The 24548-nt window shown below is 33.4% G+C and overlaps 1 protein-coding gene across 2 annotated transcripts; it reads left to right on the top strand.

Annotated features, from left to right (window-relative positions):
* The first annotated feature begins 13320 nt into the window (after positions 1 to 13320).
* Positions 13321 to 18465, top strand: LOC145068237 (protein DETOXIFICATION 16-like). 2 transcript variants are annotated; one of them, XM_079015198.1, is made up of 8 exons: positions 13321 to 13649; positions 13992 to 14536; positions 14614 to 14721; positions 16773 to 16829; positions 17206 to 17444; positions 17652 to 17770; positions 17933 to 18019; positions 18231 to 18465. In XM_079015198.1, the coding sequence occupies exons 1-8, from the start codon at positions 13389 to 13391 to the stop codon at positions 18288 to 18290; spliced, it is 1476 nt and encodes a 491-aa protein (XP_078871324.1). In that variant the 5' UTR covers positions 13321 to 13388; the 3' UTR covers positions 18291 to 18465. The 2 variants fall into 2 exon arrangements, with proteins under 2 accessions (XP_078871324.1, XP_078871325.1); XM_079015199.1 differs by having other exon boundaries at positions 13322 to 13649; positions 14635 to 14721.
* The last annotated feature ends 6083 nt before the right edge of the window (positions 18466 to 24548 follow it).

Genomic DNA, 24548 nt, shown 5'->3' with positions numbered 1-24548 from the left:
TATGATTTATTTCTACGACCTATTTGTTATTTCTTATATTGATTAAATTTATTTACCGTGTAATCATAAAATATTAAAAATATTAAAATATCAGGTTGGCAAACTAGGAAGGGATTGGTTCTGAAGTCTAATTAACTGATGTAACGCACTGGTTCCTAATTGTACATATTAAAAATAACATCCTACTTTTGCAAAAACTTAAAATAGCATTCTACTTTTAGCAATCACGTTTTGTGCACGATTTTATTTAAATACATGTCAATTTGTTCTAGCATATATTTAACACTTTTTCTCATTTAGTTTCATTGACCTGAATATAGTTCCAAAAAAATCATTAAAAAGAATTCACAAATCCAAACGTACTTACAAATCTCACACTACTAGAAAAACAGCCTTTTACGATGCGCAAACCATTACACTCGTTGATTTATGTTATGCAAAAGAGAGTGACATTAAAAAAGTGTCATCTCTTCATAAAATTTAAGTATTTAGGTCACGCATTATTGCGTGCCCTTGAATTAGTGTCGTAAGAAAAAAAAATTAAAAACACGGAGGACGCTTTATCTTAAATGTGCGTTCTCTGTAAGTGTCGCTTTATAATTTTTATGAACACGCTTTTAGTAGATAAGGGGAAAATGAAATCCCCAAAATTTTGAAAACCCTCATTGTTCTTTTCGCCCCTCTCCATCCTCTCTCGTCTCCGATCCGCTTCTCCGCTACTTGTTAATCTTCTAATCTGATCTCTGCTCGATCTCCTTCTTATCAGTATCATCAAACATCTCATTCGTCGCCCCCTCCTATCTATAACAAACCCCTCTCTCTCTCTCTCTCTCCCGTTACCCACCACAAATGGTTTTTCGAACACAAGTCAGGGAAAACATAGGTCGATTCTCCAGGTTTTAGCAAAAAATTTATGGACATCCATAAACATATTGTGATTTCAAATTCATCTTATGAAATCAACATTCCCTCAATTTCGATTTGATGCAGGTAATACACGACCAACAACAAGTCTCCTTCTCTTTCTCTCTCTCTACCCCTTACTGTTCGACAACCACCCAGTCACCCACCACCCTTCGTCTTCTCTCTGGTTCACCACCGCCACCAATAAATCCCCATTATACCACCAGCACAACATACCACAAGATTAAAGAATGAAACATTGGGTTTGTGTTTTTGAATCCCAGGTACAACATTTGATGAGGTTATTTTTTCTTAGTCTGCTAATTTAGTATTTTTTTTGGTTTTTCAGGGCTCCTCATGGTGTGATGATGATGCAAAGAGGGGTGAAACCGGTCCGCTGAGTCACCCCTCCAACTTCTTACACTTGGGTAAGATAATTATATATTTAAGGTATTTTTGTTTTTTGTTTCAAATTGCTTCTCAACGCCTATGACCCTCAGCCCATCCCTTGTCTTCTGTCTTTTGAAATCATATCTATTTTACAAATCAATTTTATATTTTTTTAGGTCTTTAATCTTGATCCTTTTTGGTTTACAATCGTTCTTCTACCTCTTCTGCCCTACTTCGTCACTGTGTTGCTGCTTCAGCTTCATCCAATAATTCTGGAAATCAGGGGACCAAGAAAATGGTATTGCCTGGCTTTGATTCTGGTGGTTCCATAGGTGGACCTCCCACCATCCCAATGCCAACTTATCAGAACAGAGAACATCAGCAGCAGGGGACTTCTGAGAGGTCGGTGATTCAAACTACTCTTCACCTTGAAGCATATCTAAATTCTGGTTTGTATATTCTTGCTTTTATATATCAAAATTAGTTATTTTCCCTGTGGCGACAAATGCCTTTTTTATTTAGATACATATAATTTTTTCCTAAAAAAAACAAAAAGATACCAGTGTCTCTAAAAGTTGGAGAACACATTTGGACTTAGTTTTTCCCAACCATACAATAACCTAGAATATGGATCTAGAATTGAAATTAACTATAAAATCTTTATTATCATGAGAACCACAACGTGTTGTGAAGACAAAAATGATAAGAAGGGATAGTAGAAGTAATATTGTGCCTGTGAGTGAGAGACTTAAATAATAATAATAATAAAATCTCTTCCACCATTTGGTATTATGATGGAATTGACAAAAGGAATGGAATTGTTAATTCCATTCCTTTCATCTGTATGCAGGTTTCCATTGGATTAGTGTGTGCTTTGAATTACCACAACCCGTATTTCAGTATGTATCAGAAACCCATACAGGTATCATTTCCAAATGATACTCATACATGTATCATTTCCAAATGTCCGTATCAGAAAAATGTATGTTTCTTAACTGGATAAGTTTTCTAGATTTTGAAAAATATTGATCTTCCTCAGGTTGATGCTGAACTAAACAAAGAACTAGAACAACGGAACGAATTACTTAAGAATGAAGAAATAAAGCTATGCCAAGAGAATAAATTCACTTCAGGGTTTTTTGATGGCAATGAGAGTAATTCTGTTGTTGATGCTTATGAATTGAAGGTAAAAATATCAAAATTTCCATATTAACAAGAAGCATCTGAATTATTATTATTAACTTTTTTTGTGCAACTTACAGCTCAGGCTTGAGCATATTCTTGAGAGGATATCATTAATATCTGATGCTGGAAACACAGAAAAACCTTCACTGATCACAAATACCCTATTCATTGGAGGGGCACTAGCTGCAAGATCTGTTTAAACACTGCAACATTTAAGGATTATACATATATATTGTGTTTGTGTTCTAATGAAATCGGACAGGCTGAATCTCAACGGGCAGATTTGTTTGAGTATCAAAACTTTTTTGTAAGTGATTAATTAATCTTTCCTTTTTTATTTCATAAAAAACGGTTTGTGATGATGAACATGAACATATAGGTGATGAAGAAGAAGCAGACATCAGTCATATATTTGAACAAAAAAGTGGGAAGGTTCTGGTTTATTGCTTTGAAGGGAGAAGCAGGAGTGCCACAGTTGTTCTTGCAGTGAGCAACCATCTATGGTGCAATTATAATATTAGGTAATACCTGTTGAAGCACTCAAAATATATAATTAACAAAACGGGAGTACTCATCTGGTGCCAATGAACCACTCACTTCTCAAAATGCGGGTTCTTAAATCTTAATTAAACTCAAAACTCAAATCCTCTACTTTATTTGGTGTTTGATTATCTTGGTTTTTTTGACAGGTACCTTTGCCCAGACCATGTCAACCCTGTTGAGTTTCTAGCCGATTTAATATCAACTGACTACAGCTCATCAAGCAGTTTTAATTCTTCCCGAAAAAGAATCAAAGTCTTGTGGACTCATTTTCTTAACAGATTTCATCAACCTTTTACACAACAACTCTCACCAAAACCCTAATTGTGAAAGATAAAACCAACTTAAAAAGGAAACCTTCATAAAAAAATATAATAAGAAAAATATAATAAATAAATAATAAAGAGTATATTCCTATTTCTTGTATTTAAACCCATTTTTATTACAATAGCTAAATTTTCTAACGAATTAGAAATCTGGTTGATGCCTCCAATATTGTTGCATTGGCTGCCCTGTCAACTTTTAGAAGGCCTGAATGTACACTTGGAGGTGAAGATGGTCAAGAAGTCATTGTGCATCCACCAGAGGTGAGCTCTATTTTATTTTATTTTGTTTTATTTTTTATTTTTTTATTTAATATGTTAAGAGTTAATATATTATTAAACAAATCTTTTTCGAAGGGTAAGAAGGTCATTTATGTTTCCATTTGTATTCCTTTCTTCTTACTCTTCCCTTGCAAGCATGTCTTAGTCGTTAGTTACCTATTTAGACATTATATATGACAATGCTTATTATTGGTTAGGTGTCTGAGCTGGAATCTCAAATCGAGGTTGGATAATGATGAATTGAGCCCTGAACAAGTCAATGATGTTACAGACTTCATTAATGACTATGTGGAACAAAATCAGGTCATCATATACTTTTTTCATTTTCACATTTTCTCAATAGTTTCTTTGAGGTTCTCTCCACTATACCACCTTGTCAAATTCAGGATAAAAGAATCTTGTGGTTTTCAGTTTTCACAAAGTATCTAAAAGTAAAACCACCACAAACCATTTCATCTGCAGGAGGATTTTGATGAGTTTGAGGATGTTGATATGCTATACAACATCTTATCACTAGACAAAGTAGAAGCTCTAGAAGATCTTATTATCATGCAACCCTTGGACATGTGTTTGGGTGAAGGTCTGGATGGTGGTCTGAATGGTGCATGCACCAAAGCCCGCAAATGGATCTTGGATCATGGCAGTGTCACCACCATCCCATCATAGGACAAAACATGGCTTTTTATAATACATAAACTATTTCTTTTTTTCTTTTTCCTTTGTGTGAGTGTATTATATAGAATATATGCTTTAGTTTATATTTGAAAAAAACTTAGAAAATTTTATTTGTTTTTAGATACTTGGTGTGTGCGAGTGGGAAGGAACCAACCCAATGCCCCCGGAGTTATGGAACCTTCCATCTTTACTTCCTATGTATCCAGGTTAATCTACTCATATTCATGTCTCAAAGTGTGTATTCCAATATCAGGTATCATGATTTGTGTATTTACAAAATTTTGAAATATCTCTCATTTATTAAATTCAGCAAAAATATGGTGTTATGGTCCACATGGCCTCGTTAAGGTAACAACATACCTATTGTTCAAACTTCAAAACCCTACATGCTGAATTTATATTCCATTCATCATCTAGAAACTAGTTCCAATTAGAAACCATGTCAACTTAGTCAAGTTAGGTGCTCATAGATAATAGCCTTCTGGACGTATATGTCATCATATTACATCCTCCAAATACTACTTAACATATGTCTCTTTAAATCTCATATATTAGTTTTTTTTGCAGCTCTCAATCTGATCTGGAAGCTAACTTTTTTATGGTGTATATATATATATATATATATATATATATATATATATATATATATATCCCTGTTATCTCCATTTTAGCCATGTTTGAGATTTTACAGTATGCCATTTTCAAATCAAAGACATAACCATAAATCATTACAAGATGATGACAAGGTATTTCCCAACTCCCCTTTTGTCCCCTTTTATAAATAACTCATTACTAATACTAGCAAGAGAACCTATAATCCCAAGAATTGACAAGCCCCATAAGGTAACAAAAAAGATAATTTATTTTATTGTATTTTAAATCAAATTATCAAATCATATATAAACTACCCAAACAATATTCAAATTTTATTTTATTGCCTCAATTTTGCAGACGAGCATTGTGCTTACATTAGAAGAAGGCCCTAGGGTCTTGTTCAATGCTTTAGTTGTGTTTGCTCTAAAGGAGATCAACTTATCAAAAGTAAGTTATTTTTTTCACTCTTTTATTTATTATTTTTGTGATTGAATGAAAGTCTTAATGAAAGTAATTGACAACCCTTTTTCTGTAAATGATGTTGTGATTGTGGGAAAGGTGTTGTGTTTTTCTCTGTTGCTAGGTAACCTTCTTAACAACAGCATTCTACTTAAGCAGGTGAGTAATCAAGATTAAGGGAGACTTGTAATCATGTTTGGCATTCATTTCCAATAAGAAACAGAGTTGTATGATTATTTGTTAGTTTTATAGGAATGTATAACCCATGTTAGCAATGTATTATTTTTGTTTAACATTTGAATGATTCTTTGTATGATATTATAATTTGTGCAATTTATTTTATTTTTTGAGTACGAAATTTTATTTTATATTATACAATGGATTGTATTTTTTTATATGGTATTTTATTTCTATTATGAGAAATTAAATGCAAATTTAATATAAAAATTAATAAATATATAATTTTTTTTAAACATTTAAATTTATGATACGCAAAAATGTGTGTCATCTTCATTTATGACATGGCCTTTCTTGACAGGGGCTTTCTTGATACGCATTGCGTGTCATTAACACGTGCGTCATAAGGTTACGACATGCGAATGCGTGTCTGTCACACCCCAAAACCGGAACGGCGGAAACGTTCTGGGGTGGATGACGTCATGTCATGTATCACAGCATATGCAATATAGTAATCAAAGTACAACAACCATTGCATTAATTGTAATAATTTTACATAAGTTTACATTGCATAGAAACATCAAAGTAATACAGAAACTAATATAGATGCAGCTTGGTTCTAGGCGGGCTTCACAAAAGCTCCCGGGATGTACCTGTCTATTGCTGAGAACTAGGCAGTTATAGCGGTCCAAAATCAAATATCGGTCAAGGGGCGATATTTGAGATATAGGTTATCACGGTGAGATATCGGTATTTTATATCATGCATAATATATATATATATATATATATATATATATATATATATATATATATATATATATATAACATATATAAAAGTAATATAACAAGTCAAAATTCAAAATTGTCAATGTTTGAAACATAATCTTACGTAAGCCATGAGATCTTCCTCCAAGTCCACATCAACGAAGGCATCCAATTATTATATCTAGATCATGCACATCAACTCTAATATCGTCATCATCATTTAAGAATTATTTACTTAACACATCAACATGATCAAACCTATAGAAACTAGCAAGTTAACACTTAAGTATGTAACAATTAACATAACAATAAGATCGGTTAATACTTAAAACATGAGTCTATGACCTAAAACTAACAATTAAGTACTTCACATAATAGCAGCTTCATTTAAGTTAAGTCTATAAGATTTAAGGCCTTGACTTAACACTAAAAAAAGGAAGTAAAATTACTTAACCGATATCACACCTGGAAATCGCCTGGAAATATCGGTAAATATCGGTAAATATCACCGATATTTGCGGTCCGATATTTTGGACCGATATTTGACACCGCTATTTTGAAAAGTACCGATAACCGATATCCCACCTGGAAATCGCTGATATTAACTGCTTAGCCTGAGAATACAAGTTATTTTGAAAGCGAGTATCAGCATTTTTATAAATGCTGGTGAGTTTATAAGTATTTATTGTCATTTATGTAAGTAATCATTTTATTCAAAATAACTTTAAGATAAGTAGTAGTTTAGAATCTACAGTGTATTAGTGTCCTTTCCAGAAAATCCTATATTTTCTAAATAAAAGCAGTCTTCTACCAAGACTCGACGGAGTTATGTTTTAAAAAGTAATTTTCCCTTAAACACTATCATTACCAAAATACGGTATTTGACTTTAAATAGAGTAGGAGAATATCACTAGTAGAATACTAGGGGAAAATAACATATGCCTCAACAGAAATACTGCTGACTAAGGCAAAAGAAATCATAGACTCCAGGAGAGCATCGAATAAATGATACGCCTGGCTCAGTCTAACAATAGGGAACACAGACCCCAAACGGTATCAAATGTACGATATGGCTAGCAAGGTCTAAAACAAAGAAACACAGACCCCAGACAGTATCAAATGAAAGATATAGCTAGCAAGGTCTAAAACAGAGAAACACAGACCCCAGACAGTATCAAATGAAAGATACAACTAGCAAGGTCTAAAACAGTGAAACACAGACCCCAAACAGTATCAAATGAAAGATACAGCTAGCGAGGTCTAAAACAAAGGGAAAGTCCTAAGTGGGTTGTTTCAAGAATACAGTGTTAGATTCTTGTTACCTTAAGGCCATGAATTACAAGGTAAGCATGGAGATACTCATAACCATACTGATTGACACTAGAGTACTTGACGCCCTGCAAGCGTTGGAATAAATATGACATTTGTCACCCCTTGGCTTGGTAGGCCGTAGACTGTAGCAAGCAGTCAGGGTGCGAGAGTGTCAGTCCCGTATAGATCTATACACACAATGCCCGCTCTCCCTACAGGAGACTCTGGTTACCAACTCGATGACAGGGAGGTTCGTGTCTTGAAGATGCATCTCGTAATCCGAATTCTATTAGAGGCACTGGAGAAGTGATATAGACTCGCGTGTGAACTGACTCCTGTGAAATTTTCATACTAGAAAGAGTGAATAGTGCTTCCTAACTATTCCTATAATAGTTACTAGTGTCCCTGATCTACGAGTGACGAGTGGGAGGATGCCCTTGCTACCTAAGGAACATGAACTGGCCGATGTAAACCTTTATGTCTATACATGTATACATGATATATAATTAATGTTTAAACGACCTTCGGACGGATATCCGATACCCACCAGACCACATCCCAATGAGGAAAAGGAAATAGGGCGAACTAGCCTTCCTAAGTCCTTTAAACATTATTTATATAACTATACAAGTACAGACATGCATTTAACGACGTAGAAGCATTTAACGAAGTAGAAGCATTTAACGAAACATAAGTATTTAACGAAGCAGAAGTATAGAAGCATAGAAGAAAATTTTAACGAAAACTTTGGAAAACCTTTACACTTAAGAAAAATTGTGACTTGTTATCCTTTTGTAAAATAAGCTTGAAGAACTCTGGAAATCCTTTGAAAACCTTTCATAAACAAATTTTGAATGTAATCTTGATAAAACAATAGGTAGAGAAAACCTTTGTTTAAAATACTGTTGTAACTGGTTTTGAAATAAAACATACAGCACGAGAGATAATTTGAGAAAAGATTTAAACAAGTAAAAACGTTTTGGAAAACCATTTATAGTATCATACTTGGTAAAACAGCTGACAGTGTAATAAATCCTTGTACATGCGGGTTATCAATCACATATGCTTGATATGATAACTGGCATGTTTTAACTTGTATTCCCCCCATAAAATCATGTAAAAACATTTAAAAGTTTAATTCAGGGGTATGAACTCACCTGTTGTAAATGGATCGGATGAAGGTGCCGGTTGGGTGCTCGGTGTCAAATAAAGACTTGAGCACACTTAATGACCTATTAACATATGATGACATATGTTTACATACAATTAGTAAATATAATACTAATTAAACACGTATACGCATCCTAAAGTGCGGAAAACACTTTGGTTAAGTGTTAGGAGTGTCCGGGGTAACATCTAAGGGAGTGTATGGCCTAGATAGGGAGTTTACCCTTCAAGAGTAAACTCTTTATAGAGTTTACAGCCCTAAGACCATATCCCCATGAGTTTACGGCCGTAAACTCATGGTGGTGTGTTCTAGGATGCTTCAAGGTCTTATATCTCTCATAGAATTAGGCTAGGTCCAAATATAAGGCATATGAAGGGGTTTAAGGCTCTAAATGGATCATTTGAGGAGTTTACGGCCCTAAAAAAGGAGTTTACGGCCGTAAGCTCCTATTTGCACATTCCTTTGGTGTATTAATGTATTAAATGGTAGGAAACAAAGTTCTATGCATTTTTCCAAGTCAAATGAAGAAGTTAGGGCATCATTTGGGCACTTTTTGGGAGTTTATGGCCCATGGACCAATCCTAGGGGGGTTTACGGCCGTAAACTCCTAAGTCCATGGTTTCTTAAATGTTTAAAGCCTTTACTTCAATGGGGGTTGATTCTAGACATTTTCCAAGGCCATAGGAGGTATTTGAGGGCATTTCTAACACCTTAAAAGGTGTTCATGGCCCTTGAAGAGGGGTTTACGGTCCAAGAGTGTTCTTGGGCCATAAACTCATGTTTACTCTCCAAAATGCAAGGTTTTAGTGTTCTAAGCTCGATGGTGCAAGTCCACAAGTCATATTTATGCCCTAGGGGTAGTTTAGAGGGGTTTTGGGGCTTAAAAACCCCACTTAAGGGTGTTCACGGTCCAAGAATGTTCTTGGGCCTTAAACACATGGATTTGCCCCTATTTTATTTCTTAAACACGAATTTGTATGTTAACTAAGCTACACAACAAGTTAGGATAGATTACTTATTAGTTTGGGGCTCGGAATGGGCGTTTTTGGTTCGAAAACAAGTTGTAGAGAGAGAGTGTAGTGAGAGAGTGGAAAGTCTCAAGTGGACTCCACTCACCCTTATATAGGGGTTTGAGTTGGGGATCAGTGGAAATCTACCCGATACTGACGTTAAACGGGGCTTTTGGTCGCACCCGATTAAATGGTCGTATTTTGACTTGGTTGAAACTAAAATTTTTCAAGTGAATATTGGGGTGTTTCTAATTTGTCTCAACCCTTACAAAGTCATTATAAAAGTCCCAAATTAATTAACCTCTTCCAAAAGGTTAACGGACGATTAATAAAGCGAGGCTTATTAACGGAAAGAGGGGTTAAATATGACGGAATATGACCATTAACAGGGCCTTCCTTGATACGCATTGCGTGTCGTAAACGCGCGTCGTAATTGCGCATCGTAAATGCACGTCGTCTCTCTTTATGACAAGGTATTCCTTGACGCACATTTGCGCGTCGTCTGAGCCTTTTACGACGCGCAATGAGCGTTGTAAAATGCTGTTTTTCTAGTAGTGTCATCATGAAATGACTGTAGAATTATATATATATATATATATATATATATATATATATATATATATATATATATATATATATTTTTTGAAACCCAACACGATTTGTGTGACATGTTTCTCATTTTTATTTTACTTAGTTTAGTGAAACTATAGTTTAGTATTGTGATAGATTTTCTGTTTCAATTCCATTTCAGCATATCTCTATCTTAAATTCTAATTTTGCTTTTTTTTTTTTCTTAATTTATTATCCTTGGGATTTAACAGATTACAAGATGGCTATAAAGAATCTTGGACTAAAATTGTCTACTAAACCCAAATAGGAAGATCTTGATAAACCTAAAAAAGAGTTATCCCAATATAATTAGTTAAATGAAGAAATGTTCAAATTGTGTTACTTTTTTTTTTCGGAAAAGAGTTATCCCAGTATAATTAGTTGTTTTGTGAAAGTTTGGCACATATTCTACTACATACACAAGTTAATACAAATGTCAGGGGTATCCAAATGAAAGTAATCAACAATTACTATCTACCATGATTCTTGAATCTGGTTATGTGTATTGTATGTTTCTAGATTTCATATAAAATTAATCCCATGCTACTTCAAGTATAATATCAGAACACATTTTTGACTTTAGCGTTTTGTGGAACTTATTGGTTTTTAGAAGCACCCACAAGTTTTTAACTTTTAAGATTTTGTTGAACTTAATCGTTTTTCATATATTGTGATATTTATATGAAACTTATTGAAAATGTGGAATAGTACTTATAACAACTTACTACTTGAAGTGATCTACCAAAATATAGCAAGTTTTTAACTATTTTTTTTCTAACATAAAATGGCAACATATTATAATCTTTTAACCCCAAAACAAAGTACTTATTTAAGTTTGTTATAATCTATATAACATACTTCATATAACATGTAAAATTTTAGTTATGAATACTCTTTTAATTTGTTCACATTCAATCAATAGATTCTTAACACACATCTTTTCAAATGCTTATCATGATTCGGTAGATATATTATAGATAGCCTAATGGAAAATCATATTTTTCTATATGTTGTGTTGTTTAAAATATGATATTTTCCAAAAAATAACTATTTATTGTTGTCGCTTATATAACTATATGTGTCTGTTGCTTCATGAAAATAATATTTTTTGATGTGTTACATTTAATTTTCGGTATGACATGTTTTCCCAAATAACTATTTGCCCAAAAAAATTCTTAAAAAACTAATTTCTAAAAGGAAATATGTTAAATATGACACTATGTTTTAATATTGCACAATTGCAAAAATCATCTTTTTCTCCACATTTATAAAAATATGACTAAAGTCAAGAAGCTTCCCTAAGTAATTTGGTTTTACGATGTTTGGTTCTTGAATTAGATTTTTGAAAAGAATTTAGTGATTCGAAAGAAAATGACTTTTCAAACGAAAAACAAATATAGACCAATAATTTAATTGAAATTTCCCTAATTATACAAAACTTAATCAATTAATCAGTTTCTAAAAATAACATCTAAAAAATTATATGAGTTAGATCAATATTGTCAACTATCATTATTAAGTTTTATATCAATTATAGTCTTATACGTATATCGGTTTGTTATAATCTATATAACATATTTCATATAACAAGTAAATTTTAAGATATGTATACTTTTTTGATTTGTTCACATTCAATCAATAGATTCTAAACACACATCGGAACAAATGTTAAACATAATTGTGTACATATATTATAGAGAGCTTAACGGAAAATCATATTTTTCTATATGTTATGTTGTTTGAAATATAATATTTTTCAAAAGAGAACTATTTATTGTTGCGGTTTATATAATTATATGTGTCCGTTTCTTAATGAAAATAATATTTTTTCATGTATTGCAATTTGCATGTAATTTTTGGTATGACATGTTTTTCAAATAACCATTTGCCAAAAAAAAAAAATCTTAAAAAACTAACTTCTAAAAGGAAACATGTTAAATATGACACTATGTTTTAACATTACACAATTCGAAAAATCATCTTAGTCTTCACATTTATTAAAATATAACTAAAGTCAAAAAGCTTCCCTAAATAATTTGGTTTTACCATATTTGGTTCTTGAATTAGATTTTTGGAAAGAATTTAATGATTCGAAAGAAAAGGACTTGTCGAACAAAAAACAAATAAGGACCAATTATTTAATTGAAATTTTCATAAATTATATAAAAATTAATCAACTAATCGGTTTCTAAAAATAACGTATAATAAATTATATGAGTTAGGTCAATGTTATGAATTATCATTGTTGTGTTTTATATCAATTATAGCCTTATATTTCTATTCTTTTTTTCATACAAAGAAATTTTGTTGTTTTTCCTTTCGTTTAATTCTGAATAAAAACTTAAATGAAAAATGATAGATAAATCAACTAAAAAGACAATTTATGTGATGAGAAAGGTCGTCTAACTAATAAAATGTTGTCTTCAAATAAGTTATTCAACGATTATAGATATTCATGTATTTATTGTATTTTTTAGACATTTCATTATAATCAATAAGACGAACTCTCATTATGTTACTTTATCTTTTTTTTATTATGTCGTTTTTTATAATTTTATATATATGTTTTTATATGTTTTTTGTGTGTTTTACGCGAGTCGTAATCTAGTTTTATATAGAATTCAATAAATTGCTGAAAAAAATTAATAGAGTTTAATCTGGCCTCAGTCTCACATTTTTTATCAAAACAAGTTACTCAATGTGTTCACAGTGCAAAACGAATGAAAGCGAATAGTTGGGACAAAACAAGTTGAGTTTTGCTACCTATATTTTCTTGTTTTTTTCGCTTCCAATAATAATTAATATGATTACAAAAATTACTATTTTCAAGTAATTTATGGGTGACTTGACTTTTAAACGGCAGATTTTTAGATACATAAATTAAAGTTATCCTCCGAATTTTTATCGATATAAAAGCAACAAAAGCCTTATAAAAGGAAAGTAATGAAAGCAAATTTGTATCACTCTGTATCCGCACACGAATATTACTGATCAAATGGGGAGAGAAGATGAGGATCACATAAAGTCACCTCTAATTAGTATTATCTCACAAGAAAATGGAGATGGAGATGGAGATGGTGTGTTTGAGGAAACGCAGAAGCAGTTATGGTTGGCAGGCCCTCTCATATGTGTCTCCCTCCTACAGTATTCTCTTAACCTCATTTCGATCATGTTCGTTGGTCATCTTGGAGAGTTGTCTCTCTCTGGTGCTTCCATGGCTACCTCCTTCGCTAGTGTCACCGGTTTTAGTTTATTTGTAAGCATCTTCCTCTAAATACTTGCAACTCCCGTTTACTACAACTAGTCCTAAGTTTCGGTTCGTAGTCTATTATGATTTAATGTTGTACTTTAAAATTAAACAAAGGAATTGGGTAATTGATCATCAATACACTGACATGAGCAAGCAACAGAATATTGTGTCGCTAAAAATCGACCCATGAATTAGAGACTGATTCCAGTCATTTTACTCATTACTGTCGCTACGTCAGTTGCTATGTTGACAAATCTGTCGCTATTGCTTTAAACTCTTTAGCCAATTCTTTATCGAAAATAAGTTGATTTGAAGTGAAATATTGTTGTACATGCGTGGTTTGAACAGATGGGAATGGCATGTGCGTTAGATACGCTATGTGGTCAATCGTATGGAGCAAAGCAGTACCATATGCTAGGCATATACATGCAGAGAGCAATGGTGATACTTATGTTAGTCAGCATACCCGTAGCTCTTATATGGCTCAACACAGGGTCGATCCTAAAAGCCGTGGGTCAAGACCCGGACATATCTAGAGAGGCTGGAGTGTATGCTCAGTTCATGCTCCCAAGCCTTTTCGCTTATGGCCTCCTCCAATGTCTTGTAAGATTTCTACAGACACAAAACATTGTGTTCCCCATGATGGTGAGCTCAGGGATTGCCACTTTGCTACATGTGTTGATTTGTTGGCTTTTGGTGTTCAAATCTGGCCTTGGTACCAAAGGGGCTGCATTGGCTAATTCCATATCGTATTGGAACAACGTCATTTTATTAGCACTTTATGTCAAGTTTTCATCTTCTTGTGTCAAAACTTGGACTGGGTTCTCTAGAGAAGCTATCCATGGTATCCTCCCTTTTATCAAGCTCGCAATACCTTCGGCTGTTATGGTATGGTGAGATATTTTTCTATCTAGACAAACTAATTTTCTTATAGTTAATTTGTCAACGGATATAAAGAATTTGAAATTAGTTTACAATGTTATACATGCAGCTTGGAGATGTGGTCATTTGAGCTGATTGTTCTGCTTTCTGGGCTTCTTCCGAATCCTAAATTGGAGACCTCGGTGCTTTCAATTTGGTAAATGGCCACTAGTATTAATTAATTTGGATATCAAAATATTCTATAGGGCCATATGCGTCATAGTCTATTAATATATATAATATGATTTGTATTTACGTACTTCCATCACAACCGTCTCTTTTGACAATTAATTCGTTTATATATATATATATATATATATATATATATATATATATATATATATATATATATATATATATATATATATATATATATATATATATAGAGAGAGAGAGAGAGAGAGAGAGAGAGAGAGAGATAGCTTCAAATGTTTTCACTATCTATTATGTGCATGTATGACTGATTCTATACCAATCATTTTAGTTATTTTAAGAAAGTAATCAATGTATATTAAATGTTGAAGATATTCATTATATCTTCAACATGTAATATGAATTAATTACTTTCTTAAAATAACTATAATGATTGGTCCAGAATCAGTCATACATGCACACAATAGATAATGAAAACAAAATAACCTAAGCCTATATATATATATATATATATATATATATATATATATATATATATATATATATATATATATATATATATATATATATAAGGTTAGGTTCATTTGAGACGACTTAATTTTGTGAGAGCGTGAGACGCATTTTTTTATTATTTTTTAGTTAATTCAAGTTCTGAAAAAAAATATTTAAAAAAAGAATTTTTGGATTTTTCCATTTATTTTGCATTTTAAAATTATTTTTTTAGATAATGTACATTATAATACTCTATTAGAAAATTTCACTTATTTTTCAAAAAAAATGGAACTTTTTTTTATTTATTTTTATTTTTTTAGTTAATTCAAGTTCCGAAAATAATATTTAAAAAAAAAATTTAGATTTTTCCATTTATTGTGTATTTAAAATTATTTTTTAGAATATATCAGTGTAATATTCTATTAGAATATTTCACGTATTTTAAAAAAAAACGGGATTTTTTTTATTCTTTTTTATTTTTTTTAGTTAATTCAAGTTCCGAAAATAATATTTAAAAAAAGAATTTTTGGATATTTCCATTTATTTTGCATTTTAAAACTATTTTTAAATTTGGTCTCACGGTCTCATAAAATTAAAATGGTCTCAAATGAACCTGAACATATATATATATATATATATATATATATATATATATATATATATATATATATATATATATATATATATATATATATATAAAACTAATAGGTGTTTGGCAAAAAAAAAATATGATTTAAAAGGAATATAATAATGAAATTTCGAAAAATTTGAAAGTGATTAAGTTAGGAGTTAAAGTTTAATAATATTATAATGAATATATCAAACAAAATAACATATTATTATGAGTTTGGTACCTAAACTTATATACCCTTAAGAGTATAATGGAAGTCATTATTCATATATGAATATGGCGACGATGGGTGGTGGCGGAGGTCACGGTTGTTGGTGGTGGTTGGTTATGGAGGTGGTTGTGGTGGCGATGGTGGTAGGTGGCGGTGATGGTGGATGGCGGTGGAGAGAGGTGGTGTATTCATATATGAATACATTTATATTTATTTTCATATATGAATATTACTCATCCTCTGTCGGCTCGGTATGCCGGAGGTGTTTTGTGGTAGAAATAAATGATTAGCTTAGAATGATTTTCTCATTCTCAACACTTTTATTTTCTCAATGGAATATATATATATATATATATATATATATATATATATATATATATATATATATATATATATATATATATATATATATATATATATAGAGAGAGAGAGAGAGAGAGAGACGGACCTACAATGGAGGCAGGGGGCAGTCACAACAACAAAAAAAAATTAATAAAAGTAGGTATTGCTTTAAAAAAATTATTTTAAACTTTCAAAATAACATTTTTTTACTCTTCAATTTTTTTCCTAAGAAAATTATATCTTTTTTTACCCCTCTTCGAAAAAAATATGGGTTCCTCTCTCTCTCTCTCTCTCTCTCTCTATATATATATATATATATATATATATATATATATATATATGAAATCAAATGAATTATTTACTTTGGTAATTTTTGCAGTCTTAATACGGCCGCAGTGGTGTGGATGATCCCTTTTGGATTAAGTGGTGCTGTTAGGTGCGTTTTTTTCTATAATAATAATTTTCTTTTAGTAATTTATGTAATAGAATGAAATTTTTATCAACTTTTATATATATATATATATATATATATATATATATATATATATATATATATATATATATATATATAAAACATACCAAAATTTTATTGTTATTTATATGAAACAAAATAGAGTTCTTACCGATTTATGTATGCATATATAATGATAACCAATTTCCGTATGAAGATGGATATTTTTAAAAAACAACTAATCATTAACTTATTTCTCTATGAGCATGGATGGATATACAAGTTTATTTGTCATTTAGAAAAAATTCATGGATCTTATTATAAGACATTATTGTTATTTTTTCTCCTCACTCATACATAGTACGCGGGTATCAAACGAATTGGGAGCTGGACATCCACGCACAGCCCGATTGGCAGTGATTGTTGTCCTAGTAGTGGCTATTGTAGTCGGAATATTGGTTGGATCAGTTCTGATATTGATCCGTAATATATGGGGATATGTATATAGTAGTGAGGTCGAAGTTGTAAAGTATGTAGCATCCTTGATGCCAATTCTAGCGGCATCAAACTTCATAGATGGTCTCCAGTGTGTTCTTTCAGGTTTTTTTTCTATATATTTTTCGCTAAAACGTCTTTTTATTTCAATCAAATTGTCATGTTTGATATATATATATATATATATATATATATATATATATATATATATATATATATATATATACATTCTTAAACCATACATGAACACACATGTACGTATGTATTCATAGTAATTGCGACTTCCTAATAAAAGAGTATGATAATATGTAGGTTCTGTACGAGGATGTGGTTGGCAAAAGATTGGTGCATACATTAACCTTGGGTCATACTACCTTGTGGGCATCCCTTTAGCTGTTTTACTGGCTTTTGTATTGCATATTGGAGGAAAGGTAATGTAAACTTCTCGAATTGTCAATATTTGTTCAACTTATCTAATTGTCAATTCTTAACTAGTGATGTATTTAATATAGTAATAATGTAAAGTATATGGTTTAAGCTATTAGTATTCACTACATAAATTTAATAATACAAGAGTACCATATGACATGTAGGGATTATGGTTCGGGATTATTTGTGCATTGATTGTCCAAGTAGCTTCGTTGATGACCATTACTATACGTACAGACTGGGAGACAGAGGTAACATTTCTTACTCTTTTCAAGGGCTGACATTCTTTTTCACAAATCTAAAATTTTCCTTAGGAAGATTGAAGCTACCTACACGAGTATTAAGGGGTTATTTACACTTATATTTTTTAGCATGATTATGCATGTACATTAGTTGTTATATGATAATGCAACATACCTATTTCACCTTACTTGAAAATCCATAACTTTTTTGTGGGTATAGGCTAAGAAGGCACAAGAAAGGGTCTATGAGTCTACTTTGCCTATGGACATTGTATCATGACGATGAAGTTTGCAAAGCTTGGTGGTGGGAAGGATAAATTGGAGTTAGATTGCAGAGAGGATAAATTCAATGACATGATTACAGAGTATATTTACGGACGATTATAATATAATATGTTGATATAAGTTACTGAAATATTTCATCAAATAGTTGAGTCATATAAACATTTACTAAATATTGGTCATCATGCTTACATTTTCAAGCTGAAATACATAAAAAATGTTAATTAAAATCGACAAAAAGAAAAGAATTCAAACTCTTGGAATCCATAATACATCTATGTAATGACCCGATAATCACGACATAAAAATTTTGTTTTTAGATTAATATATCGCTAATACAAAATAGTTTTTATAAAACCAGAATAACCAATATTTAGAAAAACATATTTAAACCATAGTAATTCATAGATTGCGGAAACATATGGTGTGTGCTCTGCAATCATCTCGAGCTCTTCCATTTGAAAACCGGAGTACCTGAAATATAAACTGAAAACCGTAAGCACAAATCTTAGTGAGTTCCCCAAAATACAATACCACATACAATCACAGATTATCATGTACATACATATAGATGTCATGGGCTCCCCCATGGTCTCTATCTATTATGTCTTGGGCTCCCCTCATGGTCTTTACCTGGAATGTCATGGGCTTTCCCCCGATGGTCTAACATCCAATTGCCACAGGCTCCTCGGGGTCTTCCATGCAAGTATCACAGAGACAACTAGCCTACCACATATCACATAATGGGCCAGCATTGGTGCCTTCGACCCATGGATATAGTGAGAAGACTCACCTCGCACTATTGAATCATACAAAAAAACCCTTGGCTGTTGGCTGGCAGATCCTCAAACTACCAATAACAAAACAATACCCAATTAACAATCGGGTTTCAAATCCATAACCACAACTCCATAACTGGGGTAAAAAGACCATTTTAACTCTAACATAGCATTGTCCAATACTATGGCCTAAACTACAATCTGAAAGGCCCAACGACCAATGAATCAACTAATGGCCCAATTTTCCAAATTGGGCCAAAGCCCTTACATGGGCCTTAGCTTAAGGCCCAACCATTCTTTCTAGACCAATACACTTTGCATTCTGATGGCTCATTAACCAATAATCATCCAAAGCCCAATTATGGCCCAATTTTAAGAATTAGGCCCATACCTCTCTAATGGGCGTTAACGAAAAGCCAAATAATTTCCCTAGTCCAAAACCCTGCTTTCAGATGGCCCATGAAGGCCCTGAACAACTAGGTCCATGAAATGGCCCAACCCGAGGTCCATAAATGTGAAGTCCATTCTGACTGAGTACGCATGGCGTATTCAGCTGTATGTTGCGCGTACAGGCTTATACGCCCAACAAACTCCTCTCTTAATCCCATTTTTTCTATTAAGCACTTAATGCCTAGCTCAAAGGTCCAAACCACATATTTGAGTCCTAAACAATGTCTAGACCCATAAAGTCACCGACTTGGTGACTATGCATGCCCTAAAAGAACCGAAACTCAAAATATAACCGCCAAGCATACACCTCTGGATCCCCGATCAACACCATCGCATGAGTACGCTAAGCATACCACTTGGTACGCCCCTCATACTCGCTTCACCACTGGTATGCTAAGCATACCTTGTTTTACGCCCCGCATACTGCTTAGCCCCTTAACCCAAAATACTCCAAAGATCATAACTCCTTCGTTATAAACCCAATTCCGACGATCCTTATATCCACAAAAAGTTACCTAGAAGCTCTACCCTTCAATCAAATCATACCTGCCTTATCATATCCCAAACGAACATCCCTTTCCATTGAAGCTTGTGTTGACAAATTACCCAAATACCCTTTTACTCCAAAATACAAACTGAATACTCGAATCATCCAGTATACATCATCCACCTCCAATTAAGTCTCAAAACTAATTTCATCAAGGATCCCAAGCCTGCTAATACCCGCTATAACCCATTTCCGTTAATAGAATACTTTATTTTATTATTATTATTAAGATTTCCGTTAGCATTTGGGTTAGACAAATCAACTAATGATTTATTTTATTTTAGCGTCGAAATGAAATAAATAAAAACACGTGTAATACCCTCAAATTTATTTGGGATAAATTTTTAGTTTACAAATAAGCCGGGTTGCAACCATTTAATCGGGTAAAAATTTTTTATTCCGTTTAACGTCGGTATCGGGTGGATCCCCACCTGGCCGCCAACTCAGACCCTATATAAGGGTTGAGTGGCCTTCATTTGAGGCTTTCCCCACTCCTAAAGCTTTCTCTCTCTAAACTCTCTCTAGAAGTTGGGTTTGTTCAAGAATCACCTCATTCAAGCTCCAAAATCGTAAATAATCCTCCCTAGCTTGTTGTTTAGATTTGTATTCATACAAACTCGGGATTTAATCACCCAAACACCTTAAAAACTTGAGTTTACGGTTTGGGAACACCTCCCAAAACCGTAAACTCCCATAAGGGGGTTTTGAAGCCCAAAATCCCTCCAAAACCCTTCTAATACTCATCTTTGACTTAGAAACTTACATACATAAAGATAGGAACCCAAAATCGTGCCTTTAGGAGTGTAAACATGAGTTTACGGTCCATGAATATTCATGAACCGTAAACACCAAAACTGTAAACACCATAAAGGGTGTTTTGGTGTCCCTAACTCCTTCCTTAGCATGTTAAATGGACTAGAAACTAGTATGATTGAGCTTAGGACCATGAAACACGAAATGGATGGAGTAGCCATGAGTTTGCTGCCGTAAAATCATGGGTTTACGGTAGTAAACTCCCCAAAAAGGGTCCAAGGACCGTAAACTCCAAAAAGAGGGCAATTTATGCCCTAACCACTTCATAAACCCTTGAAATCAACCCCAGAACCTCCCTTAGTGAGGCATGAAGCTAAAAAGCACACAAATACACCTCTCCCATGAGTTTACGGCCATAAACTGATGGGGGAAAGGGGTCCCTCAACCGTAAACTCACCTAAGGTGGGTATTTGAGGAGTAAACTCCATAGTGAGGTTATATACTCCTTAGATGCAACCCAATAGCCTCCTAGCACTTAACCAAAGCATTTTCTTCGCTTTAGGATGCCTATATGTGTTAGATTAGTGTTTTAATCACTAAATATATATAAACATATGTCTTCATATGTTACTAGGGTCCTAGTGAGTGTTCAAGTCTTCACTTGACACCTAGCATCCTACCCGACATTCCATCCACTCCACTCACTACAGGTGAGTTCATACCCATTAATTAACCTTTCTAATGTTTCTTTTAAATGTTTTAGGGGGGGGGGGGAATACAAGTTAAATACAACAAGTTATAGTATCAAATCATATGTGATTTATAACTTGAAATCAAAAAGGATTTTTCTGTACTTTTAGCTACTTGTCAACAATCTGTTTTAAATAATTATCAACACATTTTCTATGTTTAATTAATGTTAAAACTATTTTCAAACTGTCTTTAAACTACTTTTCTTTTAAACTATATCTACACCAATATATTTATATAAGTAAGACTTGAAGGACTTAGGACCGATAGCTCCCCTTACTTCATGTTCTTGTTTGATTGGGGTCTTAAGGTATACTGTTATCCGTCCGAATGTCGTTGAATTCTCAGTTATATATCATATATATTTGTGTTAAATATGAAAGTCTTCAGCTTATTCATTACCTTTGTAAATCAAAGGCATGCAATCCCACACTCTATTTAACTATAATAGATATAGTTAAGACTACTGCTCATTTCCTCTATCATTATGATACTCACTATAGTTACTACTATTACGAGTAATGCATGTTAAAGAGAACACTCTATATACTATACTAAAAAGTTCATTATACTATAATACCTGAGAATACAATAATCCAGAATGTGACACACTATCCCTCTATACGACACTCTACTGTGCAAACACCATGTAACCAGAGCTTCCCACAGGGAAAGCAACCACTACATGTATAGATCTATACATGACAGACACTATTACATCCCGACTGCTAACTACAGTCCGAGCCGACTAGGCCCAGGGGTGACGAAACTTCACTACACTACGTATGACCGGGAAGGTCATCGGATACTCTACTATCACTAAGATTGGTTACATGAGAAATTACATTCGTACCCAAACTAACACACTAAAAATTGAAGGCTAAACTAACTCCCCGAAGTGAATATATACATATATTACTAACTTGAAGGTTGTAACACTACTATATCCAGCCGGCAGTAAAACTGCTAAAATAAGATATTATCTTTTCTCATTTAATTTACATGAATGAAGTCTATAATCTTATTTTTCAAGATTAACAGTCTCAAAGGGAAAACTTTTACACACTCAAAGGATCAAACTTACAAATATGCACATCTGGAAAATATAGGATTTTCAAGGGATTTTACTATTTTCAAACATTAATCACAACTTTACATTACAAGATTGTAAACACTTTTATACAAGCAACGAAACTAAATTCTGATGAGCTCACCAACTTTATGCTGATACTCATTTTCAAAATAACTTGTATTCTCAGGTCGGCAATAGACAGGTACAGATGCGTATACAAGATTCGTCTTTATTTTTTATTATACTTTTGGTGTCTAACAAACTGTACAGAACACGCTTGTATTATAATTATTATATTAATGCAATGGATGTTGTTGCTTGTTTTTACTATTATGCATTGTTATGATATTGTACATGACGTCCTCCACCCCAAAACGTATTCCTCCGTTCTAGGTTTTGGGGTGTGACACTTAATCACCGCCCTGAAATGGAAATGATATGAAACAGGGCAGTACAACTCTCCCCCACCTAAATTAGATTTCGTCCTCGAAATCCTTCCATGCCACCTACGGTATGCCCTACAATTTGAACAACACAACCACAACCCCAAGCATACTCCTGCCTCGGACCTTAAAGTTGAGTAAGAACGAACCTTAAACCCTAGCAAAAAACCACCTCTACCTTTCCTGAAATCCGAAACCCCAAATTGATATGACTTCTCGACAAAGCGCCCACACTAAACAACTATCATACCATTTCCTCATGAATACCAGACTAAAAAAATACTTCCAAACCTAATTGTCTTGATGCTACCATTGGAACAAAAACACTTATCATAAATAGCCGCAAAAGACTTATACTTTATAGAAGGCTCAGATAATCCTTTGAGTAGAAGATTCTTCCCTACAACAGTTTGACTCAAACGAGAGCTATGTAACATTTTCCAATCATCCACTCTGAGATTATTCAATCCAAATGCAAGTGACTTAACATACACCCCGAAATACAAGCGACTCCCCACGCGAAGCTCAAATCACTGAAACCTCTCCAACTCGTCTTGCTACCACCTAGCTACTTCCCAAAGCCTGTCGAGACCTCCCTGGTCTCAACTTGTCTGCCAATTATCATAAATATCATACTCCTACCCAGTTGCTGAGCCAAAAGACGCTCAAGCATACAGTCGCCCCACTTGAATTTCAAAAGAAAAAACTCATCTGACAATAATTGCCCCAACTATCCTACCACTTATGGCTCCAACTGATCAAAACACCCTGATAAACCTGACGCCACCAAATCCAATGCCAACGGCGAATGCCACCAGACCAACTGGAGTCTCATACCATACTCGGTCTCCAATGACCTGCCTTCTCCTAATTCCAAACACGCTATATCCCACCTTGCAGATAGAACCAACCCAATACACAACACAACGGCTCAATTGCTATCAAAACTAAAGCCATTCATCACCCTAGAACCCTATGATTGATGCCCTTGGCATATAGATACCCCAATTCTTATTCCACTGAAACGAAATCTTGCACAACATGCACAATACCCGACTCAAGATCTTACCCAAAATGAATTTAATACCTCACTTACAAGCCGAGATTCACGAATCTACACTTGCACTTCTCACCACAACCTTCCGATTCTCGTTGAACCTTCACCTAACCGATAAATAATCACCCCCAAACCTTTCCTGAGACTACCAGTCTCACACATGGTCCAACCACCAAGCTCCCAATAGTCCAAACAGCAAGGCTACCCAGCCTAGAACCCATCTGCGTCACAAATATGATCCTACAACTTACGATCCAATACCTTGACTCAACGGTCTCTACCAAGACCTGCCGGATCCACCATAATCACATGAGCCTCACCCACGGGTCCTACTCATGTTAATATACATAGGCCTAAATCTAACCCATATTGCAATGATCCTCAACCCGAAACAGAGAATACTCC

This window comes from Lactuca serriola, chromosome 8 (assembly GCF_051521515.1).
Source record: "Lactuca serriola cultivar US96UC23 chromosome 8, Lser_US96UC23_V15, whole genome shotgun sequence".
Lineage (NCBI taxonomy): Eukaryota > Viridiplantae > Streptophyta > Magnoliopsida > Asterales > Asteraceae > Lactuca > Lactuca serriola.
This window is presented reverse-complemented; position numbering and strand designations above follow the sequence as displayed.